Here is a 21,368-nt window from a genome sequence, read left to right as displayed (position 1 = left end):
TTACCAACCGAGCCCCCGGGCCGCACTTTGGACACCCCTGCATTACGTAATGTGTAACTGTAATAAATTGGATAAAACGACATCAAAACAAGACAGTAAGCAATTGAGACCATAAAGGATCTATGTTCCAATAAAATTGATGGGAGGGACACGTCACATGTGACGGGGGAGGGAGAGAGACGGGTGGGGGGGGGGGCTCTATCTTCCCTCCACCACTTATCATGACCACACACACACACACACACACACACACACACACTCTCTCACACGGATCCTGCTTTTCCTCGCCGTCCTTCTTCCCCCCCTTCGGGCAGCATGAGCGCCGAGTGCAGCAGCTACCGCGACGCCGACGGCGTGCTGGTGGACGCCTTCTTCTGCCCCAAAGCCGGAAGTGACGGCGGCGCCGGGTTCTGCTGCGGGTTTAATGACCTGAAGTACTGCTGCGACGACCCGGACAGCTTCTACCCCGACAACTACGCGTACATGTGGTGGCTGAGGTGAGTCAGAAACTTTATTTTTTTATTTTATTTTTTCATAAATTTGACTGATGAAATAATACAATAGTCAATTTTGAATTATATTTATATAGCGCTTTTCTCTAGTGACTCAAAGCGCTTTACATAGTGAAACCCAATATGTAAGTTGCATTTAAAGCAGTGTGGGTGGCACTGGGCGCAGGTGGGTCTTGCCCAAGGACACAACGGCAGTGTGTGGAAGCGGGAATCGAACCTGCAGCCCTCAAGTTGCTGGCACAGCCACTCTACCAACCGAGCTATATATTATTAATAGTTAGGCACTTATCAGCCCAAGCTCACACTCTTAAGTTTTCGGCAAATAACTCATACATTTATTTTAAATAGAAATTAAACCATTTTTTGCACTTTTTGACATCCATCCATCCATTTTTTTTTTTTTTTTTTTTTTTTGTCCTGTCCAGCTTCTCAGGCAAATCATATAGTTCAGCAATCCCCAACCAGAATAAAAAAATTAAAAAAAAAAGAATACACTTGAAGTTCCATGGCTGCAACAAGTGCCCAAGTAGTTGGGAAAGGGCATGTTCACCACTGTGTTACATCACCTTTTCTTTCAAAAGCCTACTGAAATGAGATGTTCTTATTTAAATGATAGCAGGTCCATTCTATGTGTCATACTTGATCATTTCGCCATATTGCCATATTTTCGCTGAAATTATTTAGTAGAGAACATCCACAATAAAGTCCGCGACTGTCGGTGTTAAGAGAAAAACCCTGCCTCTACCGGAAGTCGCAGACGATGACATCACAAGTGTGGGGGCTCTTCACATATTCACATTGTTTATAATGGGAGCCTACCAACAAATAGTGCTATTCGGACCGGGAAAACGACAATTTCTTCATTAATTTGAGTGAGGATGAAAGATTCGTGTTTAAAGATATTGATAGCGACGGACTAGAAAAAAAACGCGATTGCATTGGGACGGATTCTGATGTTTTTTAACACATTTACTAGGATCATTCTGGGAAATCTCTTATCTTTAGTGTTTTAGTGAGTTTAATAGTACCTGATAGTCGGAGGGGGTGTGTCCACGGGTGTCTTGACGCCAATGCTTTTCTCGGTTAAGAAGCGACTTTTTAACCACAATTTTCTCACCGAAACTTGCTGGTTGACATTTGGTCTGGATTAAATTTTCACCTCCGGGAATTCTAAACAAGGAATCACCATGTGTTTGTGTGGCTAAAGGCTAAAGCTTCCCAACTCCGTCTTTCTTCTTTGACGTCTCCATTATTAATTGAACAAATTGCAAAATATTCAACACAAAGATGTCCAAAATACTGTGTAATTATGCCGTTAAAGCAGACGACTTTTAGCTGTGTGTGTGTGCAGCGTTCATACTTGCTAAAAACCCTGTGACGTCTTACATTACACGACGTTTTCAAGACGAAACTCCCGGGAAATTTAAAATTGTAATTTAGTAAACTAAAAAGGCCGTATTGGCATGTGTTGCAGTGGGAGAGTGGCCGTGCGCAACCCGAGGGTCCCTGGTTCAAATCCCACCTAGTACCAACCTCGTCATGTCCGTTGTGTCCTTGAGCAAGACACGTCACCCTTGCTCCTGATGGGTGCTGGTTGGCGCCTTGCATGGCAGCTCCCTCCATCAGTGTGTGAATGTGGAAGTAGTGTCAAAAGGTAGAAAAGCGCTATACAAGTACAACCCATTTATTATTTATTTATAAAAATGTTTTTATTTTATTTTAATTATTAAATCAACATAAAAAACACAATATATAGATTATATATGTATATATTGACCCACTTTTTTTCTTTGGCTTTTAACACTAGGTGAGTTGTGTGGTCCTCTGTGTTTTTTATACACTTTGGTTTCTATTTTACTGTTTTAATTGATTTTACCCTTTAAAATAGTTTTTAATCATATTTGTTTTTATATATTGTTTTTATTGGTTTTATCCATCCATCCATCCATTTTCTACCGCTTACTCCCTTTCGGGGTGGCGGGGGGCACTGGCGCCTATCTCAGCTACAATCGGGCGGAAGGCGGGGTACACCCTGGACAAGTCGCTACCTCATCGCAGGGCCAACACAGATAGACAGACAACATTCACACTCACTTATTGGTTTTATATTTATTTATTTTTTGTTTTTATTCAGTCATTGGTGGAGCATAATATATATATATATATATGTACTTTTTTTTAATTTAATTTTATTATTATAATTATTATTTTACAATTGTTTTTAACATGGCTGGGCAGCACTTTGGAAACGTTATTGTTGTTTAAAAATGTGCTATATAAATAGAGTGGATTGGATATATCAATACAGTCTGCAGGGATACAGTCCGTAAGCACACATGATTGTATTCCTTTATGAAAAATAAATAAACAAATATAATTTAACAATTTACATTTACAAACCCCGTTTCCATATGAGTTGGGAAATTGTGTTTGATGTAAATATAAACGGAATAATTTACAAACCATTTTCAAGCCATATTCAGTTGAATGCACTACAAAGACAAGATATTTGATGTTCAAACTCATAAACTTAATTCTAATCGACTTAGAATTCCATGGCTGCAACACGTGCCAAAGTAGTTGGGAAAGGGCATGTTCACCACTGTGTTACATCACCTTTTCTTCTAACAACACTCAATAAACGTTTGGGAACTGAGGAAACTAATTGTTGAAGCTTTGAAAGTGGAATTCTTTCCCATTCTTGTTTTATGTAGAGCTTTAAACCTTCAACAGTCCGGGGTCTTGTTGTCGTATTTTACGCTTCAGAATGCGCCACACATTTTTGATGGGAGACATGTCTGGACTGCAGGCGGGCCGGGAAAGTACCCGCACTCTTTTACTACGAAGCCACGCTGTTGTAACACGTGGCTTGGCATTGTCTTGCTGAAATAAGCAGGGGCGTCCATGATAACGTTGCTTGGATGACAACATATGTTGCTCCAAAACCTGTATGGACCATTCAGCATTAATGGTGCCTTCACAGATGTGTAAGTTACCCATGCCTTGGGCACTAATGCACCCCCATACCATCACACATGCTGGCTTTTCAACTTTGCGCCTATAACAATCCGGACGGTTATTTTCCTCTTTGTTCCGGAGGACACCACGTCCATAGTTTCCAAATATAATTTGAAATGTGGACTCGTCAGACCACAGAACACCTTTCCACTTTGCATCAGTCCATCTTAGATGATCTCGGGCCCAGCCAAGCCGGCGGCGTTTCTGGGTGTTGTTGATAAATGCGTTTGGCTTTGCATAGTAGAGTTTTAACTTGCACTTACAGATGTAGCGACCGACTGTAGTTACTGACAGTGGGTTTTATGAAGTGTTCCTGAGCCCGTGTGGTGATATCCTTTACACACTGATGTCGGTTTTTGATGAGGGGTCAAAGGTCCGTAATATCATCGCTTACGTGCAGGGATTTCTCCAGATTTCTCTGAACTTTTTGTTAATTTATGGACCGTAGATGGTAAAATCCCTAAATTCCTTGCCATAGCTCGTTGAGAAATGTTGTTCTAAAACTGTTCGACAATTTGCTTACAAATTGGTGACCCTCGCCCCATCCTTGATTGTGAATTACTTAGCATTTCATGGAAGCTGCTTTTATACCCAATCATGGCACCCACCTGTTGCCAATGAGCCTGCACACCTGTGGGATGTTCCAAATAAGTGTTTGATGAGCATTCCTCAACTTGATCAGTATTCACTGCCACATTTCCCAACAAGTTTATGAGTTTGAACATCAAATATGTTGTCTTTGTAGCATATTCAACTGAATATGGGTTGAAAATTATTTGTATTCCGTTTATATTTACATCAAACACAATTTCCCAACTCATATGGAAACCGGGTTTGTACTTTACAAAAGAGAAGTGTAGGATACTTCTCTTGTTGCCTTATTGGAATTTGACTTTGCATCCATCCATCTTCTTCCGCTTATCCAAGGTCGGGGCGAGGGGGCAGCAGCCTAAGCAGAGAAACCCCAGACTTCCCTCTCCCCAGCCACTTCGTCTAACTCTTCCCGGGGGATCCCGAGGCGTTCCCAGGCCAGCCGGGAGACATAGTCTTCCCAACGTGTCCTGGGTCTTCCCCGTGGCCTCTAACCGGTTGGACGTGCCCTAAACACCTCCCTAGGGAGGTGTGAGTTCCTCCCGGATGGCAGAGCTTCTCAGCCTACCTCTAAGGGAGAGCCCTTAGTTACTGACTAAGGGTGATCTTGTCCTTTCGGTCATGACCCAAAGCTCATGACCATTGGTGAGGATGGGAACGTAGATCGACCGGTAAATTGAGAGCTTTTCCTTCCGGCTCAGCTCCTTCTTCACCACAACGGATCGATACAGCGTCCGTATTACTGAAGACGCCGCACCGATCCGCCTGTGGATCTCTTGATCCACTCTCCCCTCACTCGTGAACAAGACTCCTAGGTATTTGAACTCCTCCACTTGGGGCAGGGTCTCCTCCCCAACCCGGAGATGGCACGGGAATTTGACTATTTTAAATGTATTTATATCATCATTTGGTGCAGCCCGGGCAGGAAGGATAGAAAGAGGAAAGAAAGGAAGACAGAAGGAGGAATTGGGGGGGTAGGGGGGGGATCAGACAGAGGGACAAAAACAATAACAATAACAACAATAGAACAAGATCAGCACATACGATATGTGCAAATATGATCGTAAAAGTGACATCCATCCATTTTCCCACCGCTCGTCCCTTTTTTGGGGTTCTATCTCAGCTCGGGCATCAAAGGTGAATTTGTTTCGAAGTATTTTTTATGGACGGATGCATTCATTTTGCAAAATGGCAGATTTAAGATAGCCGGTGCAGTCGAAGCTCAACCTTGGATCTTAATTGCTTCTTTGACAGAACTCTTAACTCCAAACAATTGGATCTCGAACCCAAATCTGCAATGATTTAACATCCGAATTTGTTAGATTCCCAACCGATATTCTACAGCATAAATACATACAAGTACTTTTTGACGACGTTTATTCAATATCAGGTTCGGATGTTGATTTGATCATTGAAATTTTAGTCATTTTCCGACTAAAATCTACAACGTAAATACAACGTTAAAACAACATGATTTTTGACGACGTTGAATCAATGTTGGGTTCTGACGTTGATTTGATATTAAAACTTGGTCATTTCCCGACCAACTTTCTACAACACAAATACAACTTTGAAACAACATGATTTTTGACATTTAATCAATGTTGGGTTCTGACGTTGATTTGAATCATTGAAATGTGGTCATTTCCCAACCAATATTCAACAACACAAATACAACTTTGAAACAACATGATTTTTGACGACGTTAAAATCAATGTTGGGTTCTGACGTTGATTAAACATTGAAATTTGGTCATTTCCCAACCAATATTCTACAACTTAAACACAACGTTGAAACAACATAGCTTTTAACAACGTTAAATCAATGTTGGGTTCTGACGTTGATTTGAATCATTGAAATTTGTTCATTTCCCAACCAATATTCAACAACACAAAAACAACATTGAAACAACATGCTTTTTGACGACGTTGAATCAATGTTGGGTTCTGACGTTGATTTAACATTAAAATTTGGTCATTTCCTAACCAATATTCAACAACACAAATACAACGTTGAAACAACATGATTTTTGACGACGTTAAAATCAATGTTGGTTCTGACGTTGATTTAACATTGAGATTTGTTCATTTCCCAACCAATATTCAACAACACAAATACAACGTTGAAACAACATAGCGTTTGACAACGTTTAATCAATGTTGGGTTCTGACGTTGATTTAACATTGAAATTTGGTCATTTCCCAACCAATATTCAACAACACAAATACAACGTTGAAACAACATAGCTTTTGACAACGTTTATTCAATGTTGGGTTCTGACGTTGATTAAACATTGAAATGTGTTCATTTCCCAACCAATATTCTACAACACAAATACAATGTTGAAACAACATAGCTTTTGAGAACGTTTAATCAATGTTGGGTTCTGACGTTGATTTGAATCATTGAAATTTGGTCATTTCCAAACCAATATTCTACAACTTAAATACAACTTTGAAACAACATAGCTTTTGACAAGGTTTAATCAATGTTGGGTTCTGACGTTAATTTGAATAATTGAAATTTGGTCATTTCCCAACCAATATTCAACAACACAAAAACAACATTGAAACAACATGCTTTTTGACGACGTTGAATCAATGTTGGGTTCTGACGTTGATTTGAATCATTGAAATGTGGTCATTTCCCAACCAATATTCAACAACACAAATACAACGTTGAAACAACATGCTTTTTGACGACGTTAAAATCAATGTTGGGTTCTGACGTTGATTTAACATTGAAATGTGTTCATTTCCCAACCAATATTCTACAACACAAATACAATGTTGAAACAACATAGCTTTTGAGAACGTTTAATCAATGTTGGGTTCTGACGTTGATTTGAATCATTGAAATTTGGTCATTTCCCAACCAATATTCAACAACACAAATACAACGTTGAAACAACATAGTTTTTGACAACGTTTATTCATTGTTGGGTTCTGACGTTAATTTGAATAATTGAAATTTGTTCATTTCCCAACCAATATTCAACAACACAAATACAACTTTGAAACAACATGATTTTTGACGACGTTTAATCAATGTTGGGTTCTGACGTTGATTTAACATTAAAATTTGGTAATTTCCTAACCAATATTCAACAACACAAATACAACGTTGAAACAACATGGCGTTTGACAACGTTTAATCAATGTTGGGTTCTGACGTTGATTTAACATTGAAATTTGGTCATTTCCCAACCAATATTCAACAACACAAATACAACTTTGAAACAACATGATTTTTGACGACGTTAAAATCAATGTTGGGTTCTGAGGTTGATTTAACATTGAAATTTGTTTATTTCCCAACCAATATTCTATAACGTAAATACAATGTTGAAACAACATAGCTTTTGACAACGTTAAATCAATGTTGGATTCTGACATTGATTTGAATCATTGAAATTTGGTCGTTTCCCAACCAATATTCAACAACACAAATATAGCGTTGAAACAACATGCTTTTTGACGACGTTAAAATCAATGTTGGGTTCTGACGTTAATTTGAATCATTGAAATCCGGTCATTTCCAAACCAATATTCAACAACACAAATACAACGTTGAAACAACATGATTTTTGACGACGTTAAAATCAATGTTGGGTTCTGACGTTGATTTAACATTGAAATGTGTTCATTTCCCAACCAATATTCTACAACACAAATACAATGTTGAAACAACATAGCTTTTGAGAACGTTTAATCAATGTTGGGTTCTGACGTTGATTTGAATCATTGAAATTTGGTCATTTCCCAACCAATATTCAACAACACAAATACAACGTTGAAACAACATAGTTTTTGACAACGTTTATTCATTGTTGGGTTCTGACGTTAATTTGAATAATTGAAATTTGGTCATTTCCCAACCAATATTCAACAACACAAATACAACGTTGAAACAACATGATTTTTGACGACGTTAAAATCAATGTTGGGTTCTGACGTTGATTTAACATTGAAATGTGTTCATTTCCCAACCCATATTCTACAACACAAATACAACTTTGAAACAACATGATTTTTGACGATGTTTAATCAATGTTGGGTTCTGACGTTGATTTGAATCATTGAAATGTGTTCATTTCCCAACCAATATTCTACAACACAAATACAACGTTGAAACAACATAGCTTTTGACGACGTTGAATCAATGTTGGGTTCTGACGTTGATTTAACATTGAAATGTGTTCATTTCCCAACCAATATTCTACAACACAAATACAACGTTGAAACAACATAGCTTTTGACGACGTTGAATCAATGTTGGGTTCTGACGTTGATTTAACATTGAAATGTGTTCATTTCCCAACCAATATTCTACAACACAAATACAACGTTGAAACAACATAGCTTTTGACGACGTTGAATCAATGTTGGGTTCTGACGTTGATTTAACATTGAAATGTGTTCATTTCCCAACCAATATTCTACAACACAAATACAACGTTGAAACAACATAGCTTTTGACGACGTTGAATCAATGTTGGGTTCTGACGTTGATTTAACATTGAAATGTGTTCATTTCCCAACCAATATTCTACAACACAAATACAATGTTGAAACAACATAGCTTTTGAGAACGTTTAATCAATGTTGGGTTCTGACGTTGATTTGTATCATTGAAATTTGTTCATTTCCCAACCAATATTCAACAACACAAATACAACGTTGAAACAACATGATTTTTGACGACGTTAAAATCAATGTTGGGTTCTGACGTTGATGTGACCATTGAAATTTGGTCATTTTCCAACCAATATTCTACAACATAAATACAACGTTGAAACAACATGCTTTTTGAAAATGTTTATTCAATGTCAGGTTGTGACGTTGATTGAAACCATTAAATTTTGGTAATTTTCCAACCAATATTCTACAACACAAATACAACGTTGAAACAACATGCTTTTTGACGACGTTTACTCAATGTCGGGTCCTTACCATTGAAATTTGGTCATTTCCCAACCAATATTCTACAACACAAATACAACTTTGAAACAACATGCTTTTTGACGACATTTAATCAATGTTGGGTTCTGACCATTGAAATTTGGTCATTTCCCGACCAATATTCTACGACACAAATACAACGTTGAAACAGCATTACTCTTGATGTTTAATCAATGTCGGGTTGTGACTTGATTTAACATTGAAATTTGGTCATTTTCTAACCAATATTCCACGACACAAACACAACGTTGAAACAACATGCTTTTTGACAACGTTTATTTAATTTCGGGTCCTGAACATTGAAATTTGGTCATTTCCCAACCAATATTCTACGACACAAATACAACGTTGAAACAACATGCTTTTTGACGACGTTTATTTAATTTCGGGTCCTGAACATTGAAATTTGGTCATTTTCCAACTAATATTCTACGACACAAATACAACGTTAAAACAGCATTACTCTTGATGTTTATTCAATGTCGGGTTGGGACTTGATTTAACATTGAAATTTGGTCATTTTCCAACCAATATTCTACGACACAAACACAACGTTGAAACAACATGCTTTTTGACGACGTTTAATCAATGTTGGGTCCTGACCATTGAAATTTGGTCATTTCCCGACCAATATTCCGCAACACAAACACAACGTTGAAACAACATAGCTCTTGATGTTTATCCAATGTCGGGTCCTGACGTTGATCTAACGTTGAAACTTGGTCACCAACCTTGTCTCAATTTACAAATCCTATTTTGCAGCTTTGTTTCCAAGTCAGTTCGAAAGGACATTTTTCACGTTACGACCAACGTCGTATCGACGTCTTGTTCCTTCTTCACCCTATCCCATCTTTTTCTTCCCCTCAGTATCTGGGCTCTGGTCGGCCTGTCTTTCGCAGCCGTGGTCCTCCTCGCCTTCCTGGTCACGGTGTGCGTTCTTTGCTACCTCGTCATTGTACCCAAACCCGGTCGTCTTGACAACAACATCCGCTTGCGACCACCAGGTTTGTAGACCGGGGGGGGGGGCGGGGTTCGCAACGTGACTCACGTACTGATACCTTCTTTATTTGTTTTTTCATACATGTTGTCCCTTATGCATTTCTCCCTTCTCCCAAGGACGCACAGCGAACGAGTCCTTTCGCGACGACCACTGAAGAGACTAATCGGAATATTTCAAGTCCCCTTAAGCTCGGATTTGCTTCTTCTGTGTGTGCGTTCGCAGAAGGCGAGGGAGCCGGCGTGTCGAGGGCGGCGTGCGTCTCCGGTCCACAGGGTTTCAGACAACACTTCATGAGCCGGAGGCTTCATTCCGAGAACCAGTCCGCGGAACCCGAGCGCCTGTTCACGAGATGCTTCACAGGGACCGCGACAAGTGTCAGAGTGGAGAGCCCTTCATAACCACCCAAGTGCCCGTAAATCCAACAAAAGACTGACAGGTTGAGGAGAAAACATCATATATAAATATATATTTTTCATGTAAGTGATTGTATATTACAAACCCCCTTTCCATTTGAGTTGGGTAATTGTGTTAGATGTAAATATAAACAGAATACAATGATCATTTTCAACCCATATTCAGTTGAATATGCTACGAAGACAACATATTTGATGTTCAAACCGATTAAAAATTAGACACATTTTTTTTCTCTAAATTTGCCTGGCGACTACAGGCTTAAATAGGTGCAGTGATTAACAGGTCTGTGAGTCCAAATGAACCAGGTGCGTGACGTGACAGGTGAAAACTAATTGGTTGTCATGGTGACAACAACAAACAAGAGTGCACGACGACAGGAACTAATGGAGTCAGAAACAAAAACAGAACATAACTAAACAGAACATGATCACAAAGACATGATATCTGTTTTTTTTTTAGCTTTCAATCAGACATTATAGGGACTTTTTGTATTAGTGTTCCTCAAAATTAGATATATCGGCCCCAAGACAAATTTTTTTCTCTAAATTTGGCCCCCCCGAGTCAAAATAATTGCTCAGACCTGCCTCAAGATATGCAACGAAATCGTGAGGATTTTCCAACTCTGTATAAAATTGTTGATACTATGCAGTCTTTTCGACAACACCCGGATCATAAAAAGACAAAAAAACTACATCTGAAACAACCAACAGTTTTAAAAATAACCAAAAGTCTTGAACTACACAAAGTACTTCACCGGTTAGAACTTTTTGTGTACGTATTTCGCTGTTTGTTGCATTTTTGTTACGTTTCGCTTGATTGTAAAATATGTCGATCGAGATAGGGTTTTACGCTCATATGTTGTCAATATTCAGTGTTTTATCGTTGGTAGATAATATTCATTTTCATGTACATTCTGGGTGTCTCATTCAGTCCGAAAATTAAAAAAATGAAATTTTGTTGTCAAGGCGCGGACTGTGGTGTGGTTTGTTTTCCCGAGGTGCAAAGCGACTGGATCGGACCCGACGTGAAGCTAACGACATATTTTCATCTTAACTCAAAAAAGGAACAAACGAAAGGCGCTCAAAAACTTGGCTACGAAACAAAAATATTACTACAACATAAACTATGGACATTAAACAAAACTGATAAACAATGGCATGAATTACAAAACGTACTAGGAATGAGAAAAGAGCATGGATCATCAGCATGGAGCAAGGGGGTGTCGAGGATGACGTCGCCAGGCTGACTGCCTGGCAACTACAGGCTTAAATAGGTGCAGTGATTAACAGGTGCGGCGTGAGTCCAAATGAACCAGGTGCGTGACGTGACAGGTGAAAACTAATTGGTTGTCATGGTGACAAAAACAAACAAGAAGTGCACAATGACCGGAACTAATGGAGTCAAAAATAAAAACAGAACATAACTAAACAGAACATGATCACAAAGACATGATATCTGTTTTTTTTTTAGCTTTCAATCAGACATTATAGGGACTTTTTCTATTAGTGTTCCTCAAAATTAGATATACCGGCCCCCAGGCACATTTTTTTTCTCTAAATTTGGCCCCCCCGAGTCAAAATAATTGCCCAGGCCTGCCTCAAGATATGCAACAAAATCGTGAGGATTTTCCAACTCTGTATAAATTTGTTGATACTATGCAGTCTTTTCGACAACACCCGGATCATAAAAAGACAAAAAAAAACTACATCTGAAACGGCCAAAAATTAACGCATGTTTTAGAAATAACCATAAGTCTTGAACTACACAAAGTACTTCAACGGTTAGAACTTTTGGTGTACGTATTTCGCTGTTTGTTGCATTTTTGTTACGTTTCGATTGATTGTAAAATATGTCGATCGAGATAGGGTTTTACGCTCATATGTTGTCAATATTCAGTGTTTTATCGTTCGTAGATAATATTCATTTTCATGTACATTCTGGGTGTCTCATTCAGTCCGAAAAATTAAAAAAATTCAATTTTGTTGTCAAGGCGCGGACTGTGGTGTGGGTTTTTTTCCCGAGGTGCAAAGCGACTGGATCGGACCCGACGTGAAGCTAACGACGTATTTTCATCTTAACTCAAAAAAGGAACAAACGAAAGGCGCTCAAAAACTTGGCTACGTAACAAAAATATTACCACAACATAAACTATGGACATTAAACAAAACTGACAAACAATGGCATGAATTACAAAACATATTAGGAACGAGAACAGAGCATGGATCATCAGCATGGAGCAAGGGGGTGTGGAGGATGACGTCGCCATGCTGACTGCCTGGCAACTACAGGCTTAAATAGGTGCAGTGATTAACAGGTCTGTGAGTCCAAATGAACCAGGTGCGTGACGTGACAGGTGAAAACTAATTGGTTGTCATGGTGACAAAAACGAACAAGAGTGCACAATGACAGGAACTAATGGAGTCAAAAATAAAAACAGAACATAACTAAACAGAACATGATCACAAAGACATGACTTCTGGGTTTTTTTTAGTTGTCTGTCAGAACGTTTTTAGCTTTCAATCAGACATTATAGGGACTTTTTTTTATTAGAGTTCCTGGAAATTAGTTACTGTGGACATGTGTCGGCGGTCCAATCTTCAATCAGAATGTGTCTGCTTTTCGAACTAAAAACTGAACTCAGTTTTTCAATCATTTTGATTAGTTGTCACAGCCACCAACTTCACATTCTAATTTATGATAATCAAGGTTTTCTAATTTTCTACATGAACGTTCCGGATTAAAAATAAAAACACGTCTGCAACAAAAGATTAAATAATACATCTCAAACGTGAACAATTTAGTCATGTTTTTCATGGGAACTCTCGTGGGTAGAAGATATGGAAATGATTGGGATAACTGGGGATGGTCTTATGGACTGGACTCTCAGTATTATGTTAGATCCACTATGGACTGGACTCTCAGTATTATGTTAGATCCACTATGGACTGGACTCTCACTATTATGTTAGATCCACTATGGACTGGACTCTCACTATTATGTTAGATCCACTACGGACTGGACTCTCACTATTATGTTAGATCCACTATGGACTGGACTCTCACTATTATGTTAGATCCACTATGGACTGGACTCTCACACTATTATGTTGGATCCACTATGGACTGGACTCTCACTATTATGTTAGATCCACTATGGACTGGACTCTCACTATTATGTTAGATCCACTAGGGACTGGACTCTCACTATTATGTTGGATCCACTATGGACTGGACTCTCACTATTATGTTGGATCCACTATGGACTGGACTCTCACTATTATGTTAGATCCACTAGGGACTGGACTCTCACTATTATGTTGGATCCACTATGGACTGAACTCTCACTATTATGTTAGATCCACTATGGACTGGACTCTCACACTATTATGTTAGATCCACTATGGACTGGACTCTCACTATTATGTTGGATCCACTATGGACTGGACTCTCACTATTATGTTAGATCCACTATGGACTGGACTCTCACTATTATGTTAGATCCACTATGGACTGGACTCTCACTATTATGTTAGATCCACTATGGACTGGACTCTTACTATTATATTTGATCTGCTATGGACTGGACTCTCACTATTATGTTAGATCCACTATGGACTGGACTCTCACTGTTATGTTAGATCCACTATGGACTGGACTCTCACTATTATGTTAGATCCACTAGGGACTGGACTCTCACTATTATGTTAGATCCACTATGGACTGGACTTTCACTATTATGTTAGATCCACTATGGACTGGACTCTCACTATTATGTTAGATCCACTATGGACTGGACTCTCACTATTATGTTAGATCCACTATGGACTGGACTCTCACTATTATGTTAGATCCACTATGGACTGGACTCTCACTATTATGTTAGATCCACTATGGACTGGACTCTCACACTATTATGCTAGATCCACTATGGACTGGACTCTCACTATTATGTTAGATCCACTATGGACTGGACTCTCACACTATTATGCTAGATCCACTATGGACTGGACTCTCACTATTATGTTAGATCCACTATGGACTGGACTCTCACTATTATGTTGGATGCACTATGGACTGGACTCTCACTATTATGTTGGATCCACTATGGACTGGACTCTCACACTATTATGCTAGATCCACTATGGACTGGACTCTCACTATTATGTTAGATCCACTATGGACTGGACTCTCACACTATTATGCTAGATCCACTATGGACTGGACTCTCACTATTATGTTAGATCCACTATGGACTGGACTCTCACTATTATGTTGGATGCACTATGGACTGGACTCTCACTATTATGTTGGATCCACTATGGACTGGACTCTCACTATTATGTTAGATCCACTATGGACTGGACTCTCACTATTATGTTAGATCCACTATGGACTGGACTCTCACTATTATGTTAGATCCACTGTGGACTGGACTCTCACTATTATGTTAGATCCACTATGGACTGGACTCTCACACTATTATGCTAGATCCACTATGGACTGGACTCTCACTATTATGTTAGATCCACTATGGACTGGACTCTCACTATTATGTTAGATCCACTATGGACTGGACTCTCACTATTATGTTGGATGCACTATGGACTGGACTCTCACTATTATGTTAGATCCACTACGGACTGGACTCTCACACTATTATGCTAGATCCACTATGGACTGGACTCTCACTATTATGTTAGATCCACTATGGACTGGACTCTCACTATTATGTTATATCCACTATGGACTGGACTCTCACTATTATGTTAGATCTACTATGGACTGGACTCTCACTATTATGTTAGATCCACTACGGACTGGACTCTCACTATTATGTTAGATCCACTATGGACTGGACTCTCACTATTATGTTAGATCCACTATGGACTGGACTCTCACTATTATGTTAGATCCACTATGGACTGGACTCTCACTATTATGTTAGATCCACTATGGACTGGACTCTCACTATTATGTTAGATCCACTATGGACTGGACTCTCACTATTATGTTAGATCCACTATGGACTGGACTCTCACACTATTATGCTAGATCCACTATGGACTGGACTCTCACTATTATGTTAGATCCACTATGGACTGGACTCTCAGTATTATGTTAGATCCACTATGGACTGGACTCTCACTATTATGTTAGATCCACTATGGACTGGACTCTCACTATTATGTTAGATCCACTATGGACTGGACTCTCAGTATTATGTTAGATCCACTATGGACTGGACTCTCAGTATTATGTTAGATCCACTATGGACTGGACTCTCAGTATTATGTTAGATCCACTATGGACTGGACTCCCACTATTATGTTAGATCCACTATGGACTGGACTCTCACTATTATGTTAGATCCACTATGGACTGGACTCTCACTATTATGTTAGATCCACTATGCACTGGACTCTCACTATTATGTTAGATCCACTATGGACTGGACTCTCAGTATTATGTTAGATCCACTATGGACTGGACTCTCACTATTATGTTAGATCCACTATGGACTGGACTCTCACACTATTATGTTAGATCCACTATGGACTGGACTCTCAAACTATTATGTTACATCCACTATGGACTGGACTCTCACTATTATGTTAGATCCACTATGGACTGGACTCTCACACTATTATGTTAGATCCACTATGGACTGGACTCTCACTATTATGTTAGATCCACTACGGACTGGACTCTCACTATTATGTTAGATCCACTATGGACTGGACTCTCACTATTATGTTCGATCCACTATGGACTGGACTCTCACTATTATGTTCGATCCACTATGGACTGGACTCTCACTATTATGTTAGATCCACTATGGACTGGACTCTCACTATTATGTTAGATCCACTATGGACTGGACTCTCACTATTATGTTAGATGTTGGGTCAGAGGCTTTTTTGTGTTCCAATTAAAAAGTTACTTTTCTCTTGAAGGGGATTTCCACTTTTGGCAGATAAATACAGCAAAAATAAGTGCATGAAAAACACAAGTCACTATAACACGGAAGTCATGGGAGCCCCGGGCTTGTTTCTTTGCAATGAGATGCAGATGGAAATCAGCCTTTGGCTACAATCCGTCACATTCATATTTTAGATGTCCCCCAAAAGAGAATAAGTGGTAGAAAATGGATGGATGGATGTTCATTAATGTGCATTGTATCACGTCACAAAGTTACAACAAATCGTGCGGTGATTAAATTAAATATCATCAATCAATCAATCAATCAATCAAAGTTGACTTATCTAGCCCTTAATCACACATATCTCAAACGGCTGCACACGCCACTACAACATCCAGAAAAAACTCAACCCAAAGGGAATGGGAAACCTTGGAATGGACCGCAGATGTGGGGAGGCCCTAATTGGGACTTCGGAATGCAAAACGGATAGCTCTAAACTTGAGAAGAGACTACCTGTCTAGCTCAATGCTAACATTTAAGTTATGACTTAAAGCAGTTGTTTTCCAGACACTTACACACAAACATCTCCTTTTATGATCATGGTGTGCTCTCCTGACTTAGCACACACACACACACACACAGACAGGAGGTAGGAATATAAGACTGGTGGTTTGGAGAAGGCGTATGACCGGGGTCCCCCGGGAGATCTTGTGGGAGGTGCTGAGGGAGTACGGGGTGAGGGGAACCCGGCTGAGGGCCATCCAATCTTTGTGTACAACCAAAGCGAGAGTTGTGTCTGGGTGCTTGGATGTAAGTCGGATCTGTTTCCAGTGGGGGTTGGTCTCAGCCAAGGCTGCGCTCTGTCACCTATCCTGTATGTGGTTTTCATGGACAGGGTTTCCAGGCAGTGTGACCATGGCGGAGAGGGTATACGTCTCGGGGGGGCTGAAGGTCAATGCTTTCTGTAGATGTTGTGGTCCTGATGGCACATTCGGTTCGTGACCTTCAGCTCTCACTGAAATGAGGATCAGCATCTCCAAATCTGAGGCCATGGTTCTCAGCAGGAAACCGATGGTTTGTACAGTCCAGGTAGAGAACGAGACTCTGTCCCAGGTAGAGGAGTTTAAGTATCTCGGGGTCTTGTTCACGAGTGAGGGAAAGATGGAGAAGGAAATCAGCCGGAGAATCGGAGCAGCGGGCCCAGTATCGCAGTCTCTCTGCCGCACCGTTGTGACGAAACGAGATCTGAGCCAGAAGGCAAAGCTCTCGGTCTACCGAGCTATGTACATTCCTACTCTGACCAATGGTCATGAAGTGTGGGTCATGACCGAAAGAATAGGATCGCGGATACAAGCGGCCGAAATTAGTTTCCTCAGAAGGCTGGCCGGCATCTGCCTTGGAGGTGAGAAGTTCAGTCAGCCGAGAGAGACTCGGAGTAGAGCCACTGCTCCTTCGCTTGGAAAGGAACCAGCTTAGGTGGTTTGGGCATCTCGTGCGTCTCCCCAGCGAGGTCCTAGTTCACGTCCCACAGGGAGGAGACCCTGCGGCAGGTAAAGGACCAGATGGGGGGGGGGGGGTTACATCTCCTCTCTGGCCTGGGAAAGCTTCCGGATCCCCCAGGAGGAAGTTGCTAATTTTTCTCTGGAGAGGGAAGTTTGGTGGTCTCTGCTAGAGCTGTTGTCCCTGCAACCCAATTCCGGATAAGCAGTTGAAGATGAATGGATGGTTTGGCTTCTCCAGTTTAGGAGTCCGTCATATTTGACCCGACCTCCTCCCAGTGTAATGGTTCAGTACAGTGTCTCCGACGTCTCGTTTCTGTCCGGACGAGGATGACAAGACGAGAAATAAACTCTAATACACAATTGTATTGCATCGAGGGTATGTCAACTGCGGGGTTTGACTGCAATGGTTTCAGGGAAGCCCAGACTTCCCTCTCCCCAGCCACGTCCTCCAACTCTTACCGGGGGATCCCGAGGCGTTCCCAGGCCAGCCGGGAGACATAGTCTTCCCCAACGTGTCCTGGGTCTTCCCTGTGGCCTCCTGCCGGTTGGATGTGCCCTAAACACCACCTTAGGGAGGCGTTTGGGTGGCATCCTGACCAGATGCCCGAACTACCTCATCGGGCTCCCCTACATGTGGAGGAGCAACGGTTTTACTTTGAGTTCCTCCCGGATGGCAGAGCTTCTCACCCTATCTCTAAGGGAGATAAGGAAACTCATTGATCTTGTCCTTTCGGTCATAACCCAAAGCTCATCACCATAGGTGAGGACAGGAATGTAGCTCAACCGATAAAATTGAGAACTTTGCTCCTTCTTCACCACAACGGATCGATACAGCGTCCGCATTACGGAAGACGCCGCACCGATCCGCCTGTTGATTTCACGATCCACTCTTCCCCCACTCGTGAATAAGACTCCCAGGTACTTGAACTCCTCCACTTGGGGTCGGGTCTCCTCCCCAACCCGGAGATCCCACTCCACCCTTGGAGGTGCTGATTCTCATCCTGGTCGCTTCACACTCGGCTGCGAACCGATCCAGTGAGAGCTGAAGATCCTTGCCAGATGAAGGCATAAGGACCACATCATCTGCAAAAAGCAGAGAACTAATCCTGCAGCCATCAAACCAGATCCCCTCAACGCCTTGACTGTGCCTAGAAATTCTGTCCATAGAAGTTATGAACAGAATCGGTGACAAAGGACAGCTTTGGCGGAGTCAAACCCTCACTGGAAACGAGTCCGACTTACTGTTCACGATTCACTCTTCCCTCATTCGTGAACAAGACTCTGAGGTACTTGAAGTCCTCCACTCCGGGCAGGGTCTCCTCCCCAAGCCGGAGATGGCACGAAACCCTTTTCAGGGCGAAAACCATGAACTCAGACTTGGAGGGGCTGATTCTCATCCTGGTCGCTTCACACCCGGCTGCGAACCGATCCAGTGAGAGCTGAAGATCCCGGCCAGATGAAGGCATCAGGACCACATCATCTGCAAAAAGCAGAGAACTAATCCTGCAGCCATCAAACTAGATCCCTTCAACGCCTTGACTGCGCCTAGAAATTCTGTCCATAAAAGTTATGAACAGAATCGGTGACAAAGGACAGCTTTGGCGGAGTCCAACCCTCACTGGAAATGTGTCCGACTGACTGTTCACGATTCACTCTTCCCTCATTCGTGAACAAGACTCTGAGGTACTTGAACTCCTCCGCTCCGGGCAGGGTCTCCTCCCCAAGCCGGAGATGGCACGAAACCCTTTTCCGGGCGAAAACCATGAACTCGGACTTGGAGGTGCTGATTCTCATCCTGGTCGCTTCACACTCGGCTGCGAACCGATCCAGTGAGAGCTGAAGATCCTGGCCAGATGAAGCCATCAGGACCACATCATCTGCAAAAAGCAGAGAACTAATCCTGCAGCCATCAAACCGGATCCCCTCAACGCCTTGACTGCGCCTAGAAATTCTGTCCATAGAAGTTATGAACAGAATCGGTGACAAAGGACAGCCTTGGCGGAGTCAAACCCTCACTGGAAACGAGTCCGACTTACAATGATCCGCCTGTCGATCTCAGGATCCACTCTTCCCCCACTCGTGAACAAGACTCCGAGGTACTTGAACTCCTCCACTCCGGGGCAAGGTCTCCTCCCCAAGCCGGAGATGGCACAAAACCCCGGACTCGGACTTGGAGGTGCTGATTCTCATCCTGGTACAATTTATTTACCGACTTATCACCTGTAACTATTATTTGTTTGACAAAGCGTTTTCGAATCGGCCTTGATGGAAGGTACCGCTCTGTTATGTTCCCTCTCGCCAGTTGTCATGGCAACAGAGTAAGGCGGCAATCGCTGTCCCCCTTTTTTTAATCTGATGGCTGGCATCGCTGCTGCTTTCATTTATTGACTGAGACTTTTATTACTAGATTGCACAGTTCAGTACATAATCTGTACAATTGAGCACTAAATGGTAACAATAAGTTTTTCAACTTCATTAAGTCGTTAATTAATTAATGGTATTTGTTGTAATTGTTGCTTTGTTCCTTCTACTCAGCCTTTTACCAACTTTCTACAACCACTTTGTTTTCATGACTTGTACCTTTGGTTTGTTTTTTCTTCAAATTGGAACCTCGACTTAGCTCCATTGGTTTGGGGGTTTTTGTTGTTGTTATTATGTTACTATGCTATTATGTTAGATCCACTACGGACTGGACTCTCACTATTATGTTAGATCCACTACGGACTGGACTCTCACTATTACGTTAGATCCACTACGGACTGGATTCTCAGTATTACGTTGGATCCACTACGGACTGGATTCTCAGTATTATGTTAGATCCACTACGGACTGGACTCTCACTATTACGTTAGATCCACTACGGACTGGATTCTCAGTATTATGTTAGATCCACTACGGACTGGACTCTCAGTATTATGTTAGATCCACTATGGACTGGACTCTCACTGTTATGTTAGATCCACTATGGACTGGAATCTCACTTTTATGTTGGATCCACTACGGACTGGACTCTCACTATTATGTTAGATCCACTATGGACTGGACTCTCACTTTTATGTTAGATCCACTATGGACTGGACTCACACTATTATGTTAGATCCACTATGGACTGGACTCTCACAATATTATGTTAGATCCACTATGGACTGGACTCTCACTATTATGTTAGATCCACTAGGGACTGGACTCTCACTATTATGTTAGATCCACTATGGACTGGACTCTCACACTATTATGTTGGATCCACTACGGACTGGACTCCCACTATTATGCCAGATCCACTATGGACTGGAATATCACTATTATGTTAGATCCACTACGGACTGGACTCTCACTATTATGTTAGATCCACTACGGACTGGACTCTCACTATTATGTTAGATCCACTAAGGACTGGACTCTCACTATTATGTTAGATCCACTACGGACTGGACTCTCACTGTTATGTTAG

General features: G+C 41.2%; 1 protein-coding gene across 1 annotated transcript; it reads left to right on the top strand.

Annotated features, from left to right (window-relative positions):
* Positions 1-265: 265 nt before the first annotated feature.
* Positions 266-12,929, top strand: LOC133550617 (protein shisa-like-2A). The gene is made up of 3 exons (XM_061896554.1): positions 266-497; positions 9,950-10,086; positions 10,305-12,929. The coding sequence occupies exons 1-3, from the start codon at positions 316-318 to the stop codon at positions 10,478-10,480; spliced, it is 495 nt and encodes a 164-aa protein (XP_061752538.1). The 5' UTR covers positions 266-315; the 3' UTR covers positions 10,481-12,929.
* The last annotated feature ends 8,439 nt before the right edge of the window (positions 12,930-21,368 follow it).

The sequence above is a fragment of the Nerophis ophidion genome, linkage group LG04, assembly GCF_033978795.1.
Source record: "Nerophis ophidion isolate RoL-2023_Sa linkage group LG04, RoL_Noph_v1.0, whole genome shotgun sequence".
Lineage (NCBI taxonomy): Eukaryota > Metazoa > Chordata > Actinopteri > Syngnathiformes > Syngnathidae > Nerophis > Nerophis ophidion.
This window is presented reverse-complemented; position numbering and strand designations above follow the sequence as displayed.

Bases quoted from the DNA above. Each gene is read 5' to 3' on its own strand.
- LOC133550617 (XM_061896554.1), top strand. From the start codon at position 316: ATGAGCGCCGAGTGCAGCAGCTACCGCGACGCCGACGGCGTGCTGGTG. The intron at 498-9,949 runs GTGAGTCAGAAA...TCTTCCCCTCAG, and splicing joins GCGTACATGTGGTGGCTGAG to TATCTGGGCTCTGGTCGGCC. The intron at 10,087-10,304 runs GTTTGTAGACCG...GTGCGTTCGCAG, and splicing joins CATCCGCTTGCGACCACCAG to AAGGCGAGGGAGCCGGCGTG.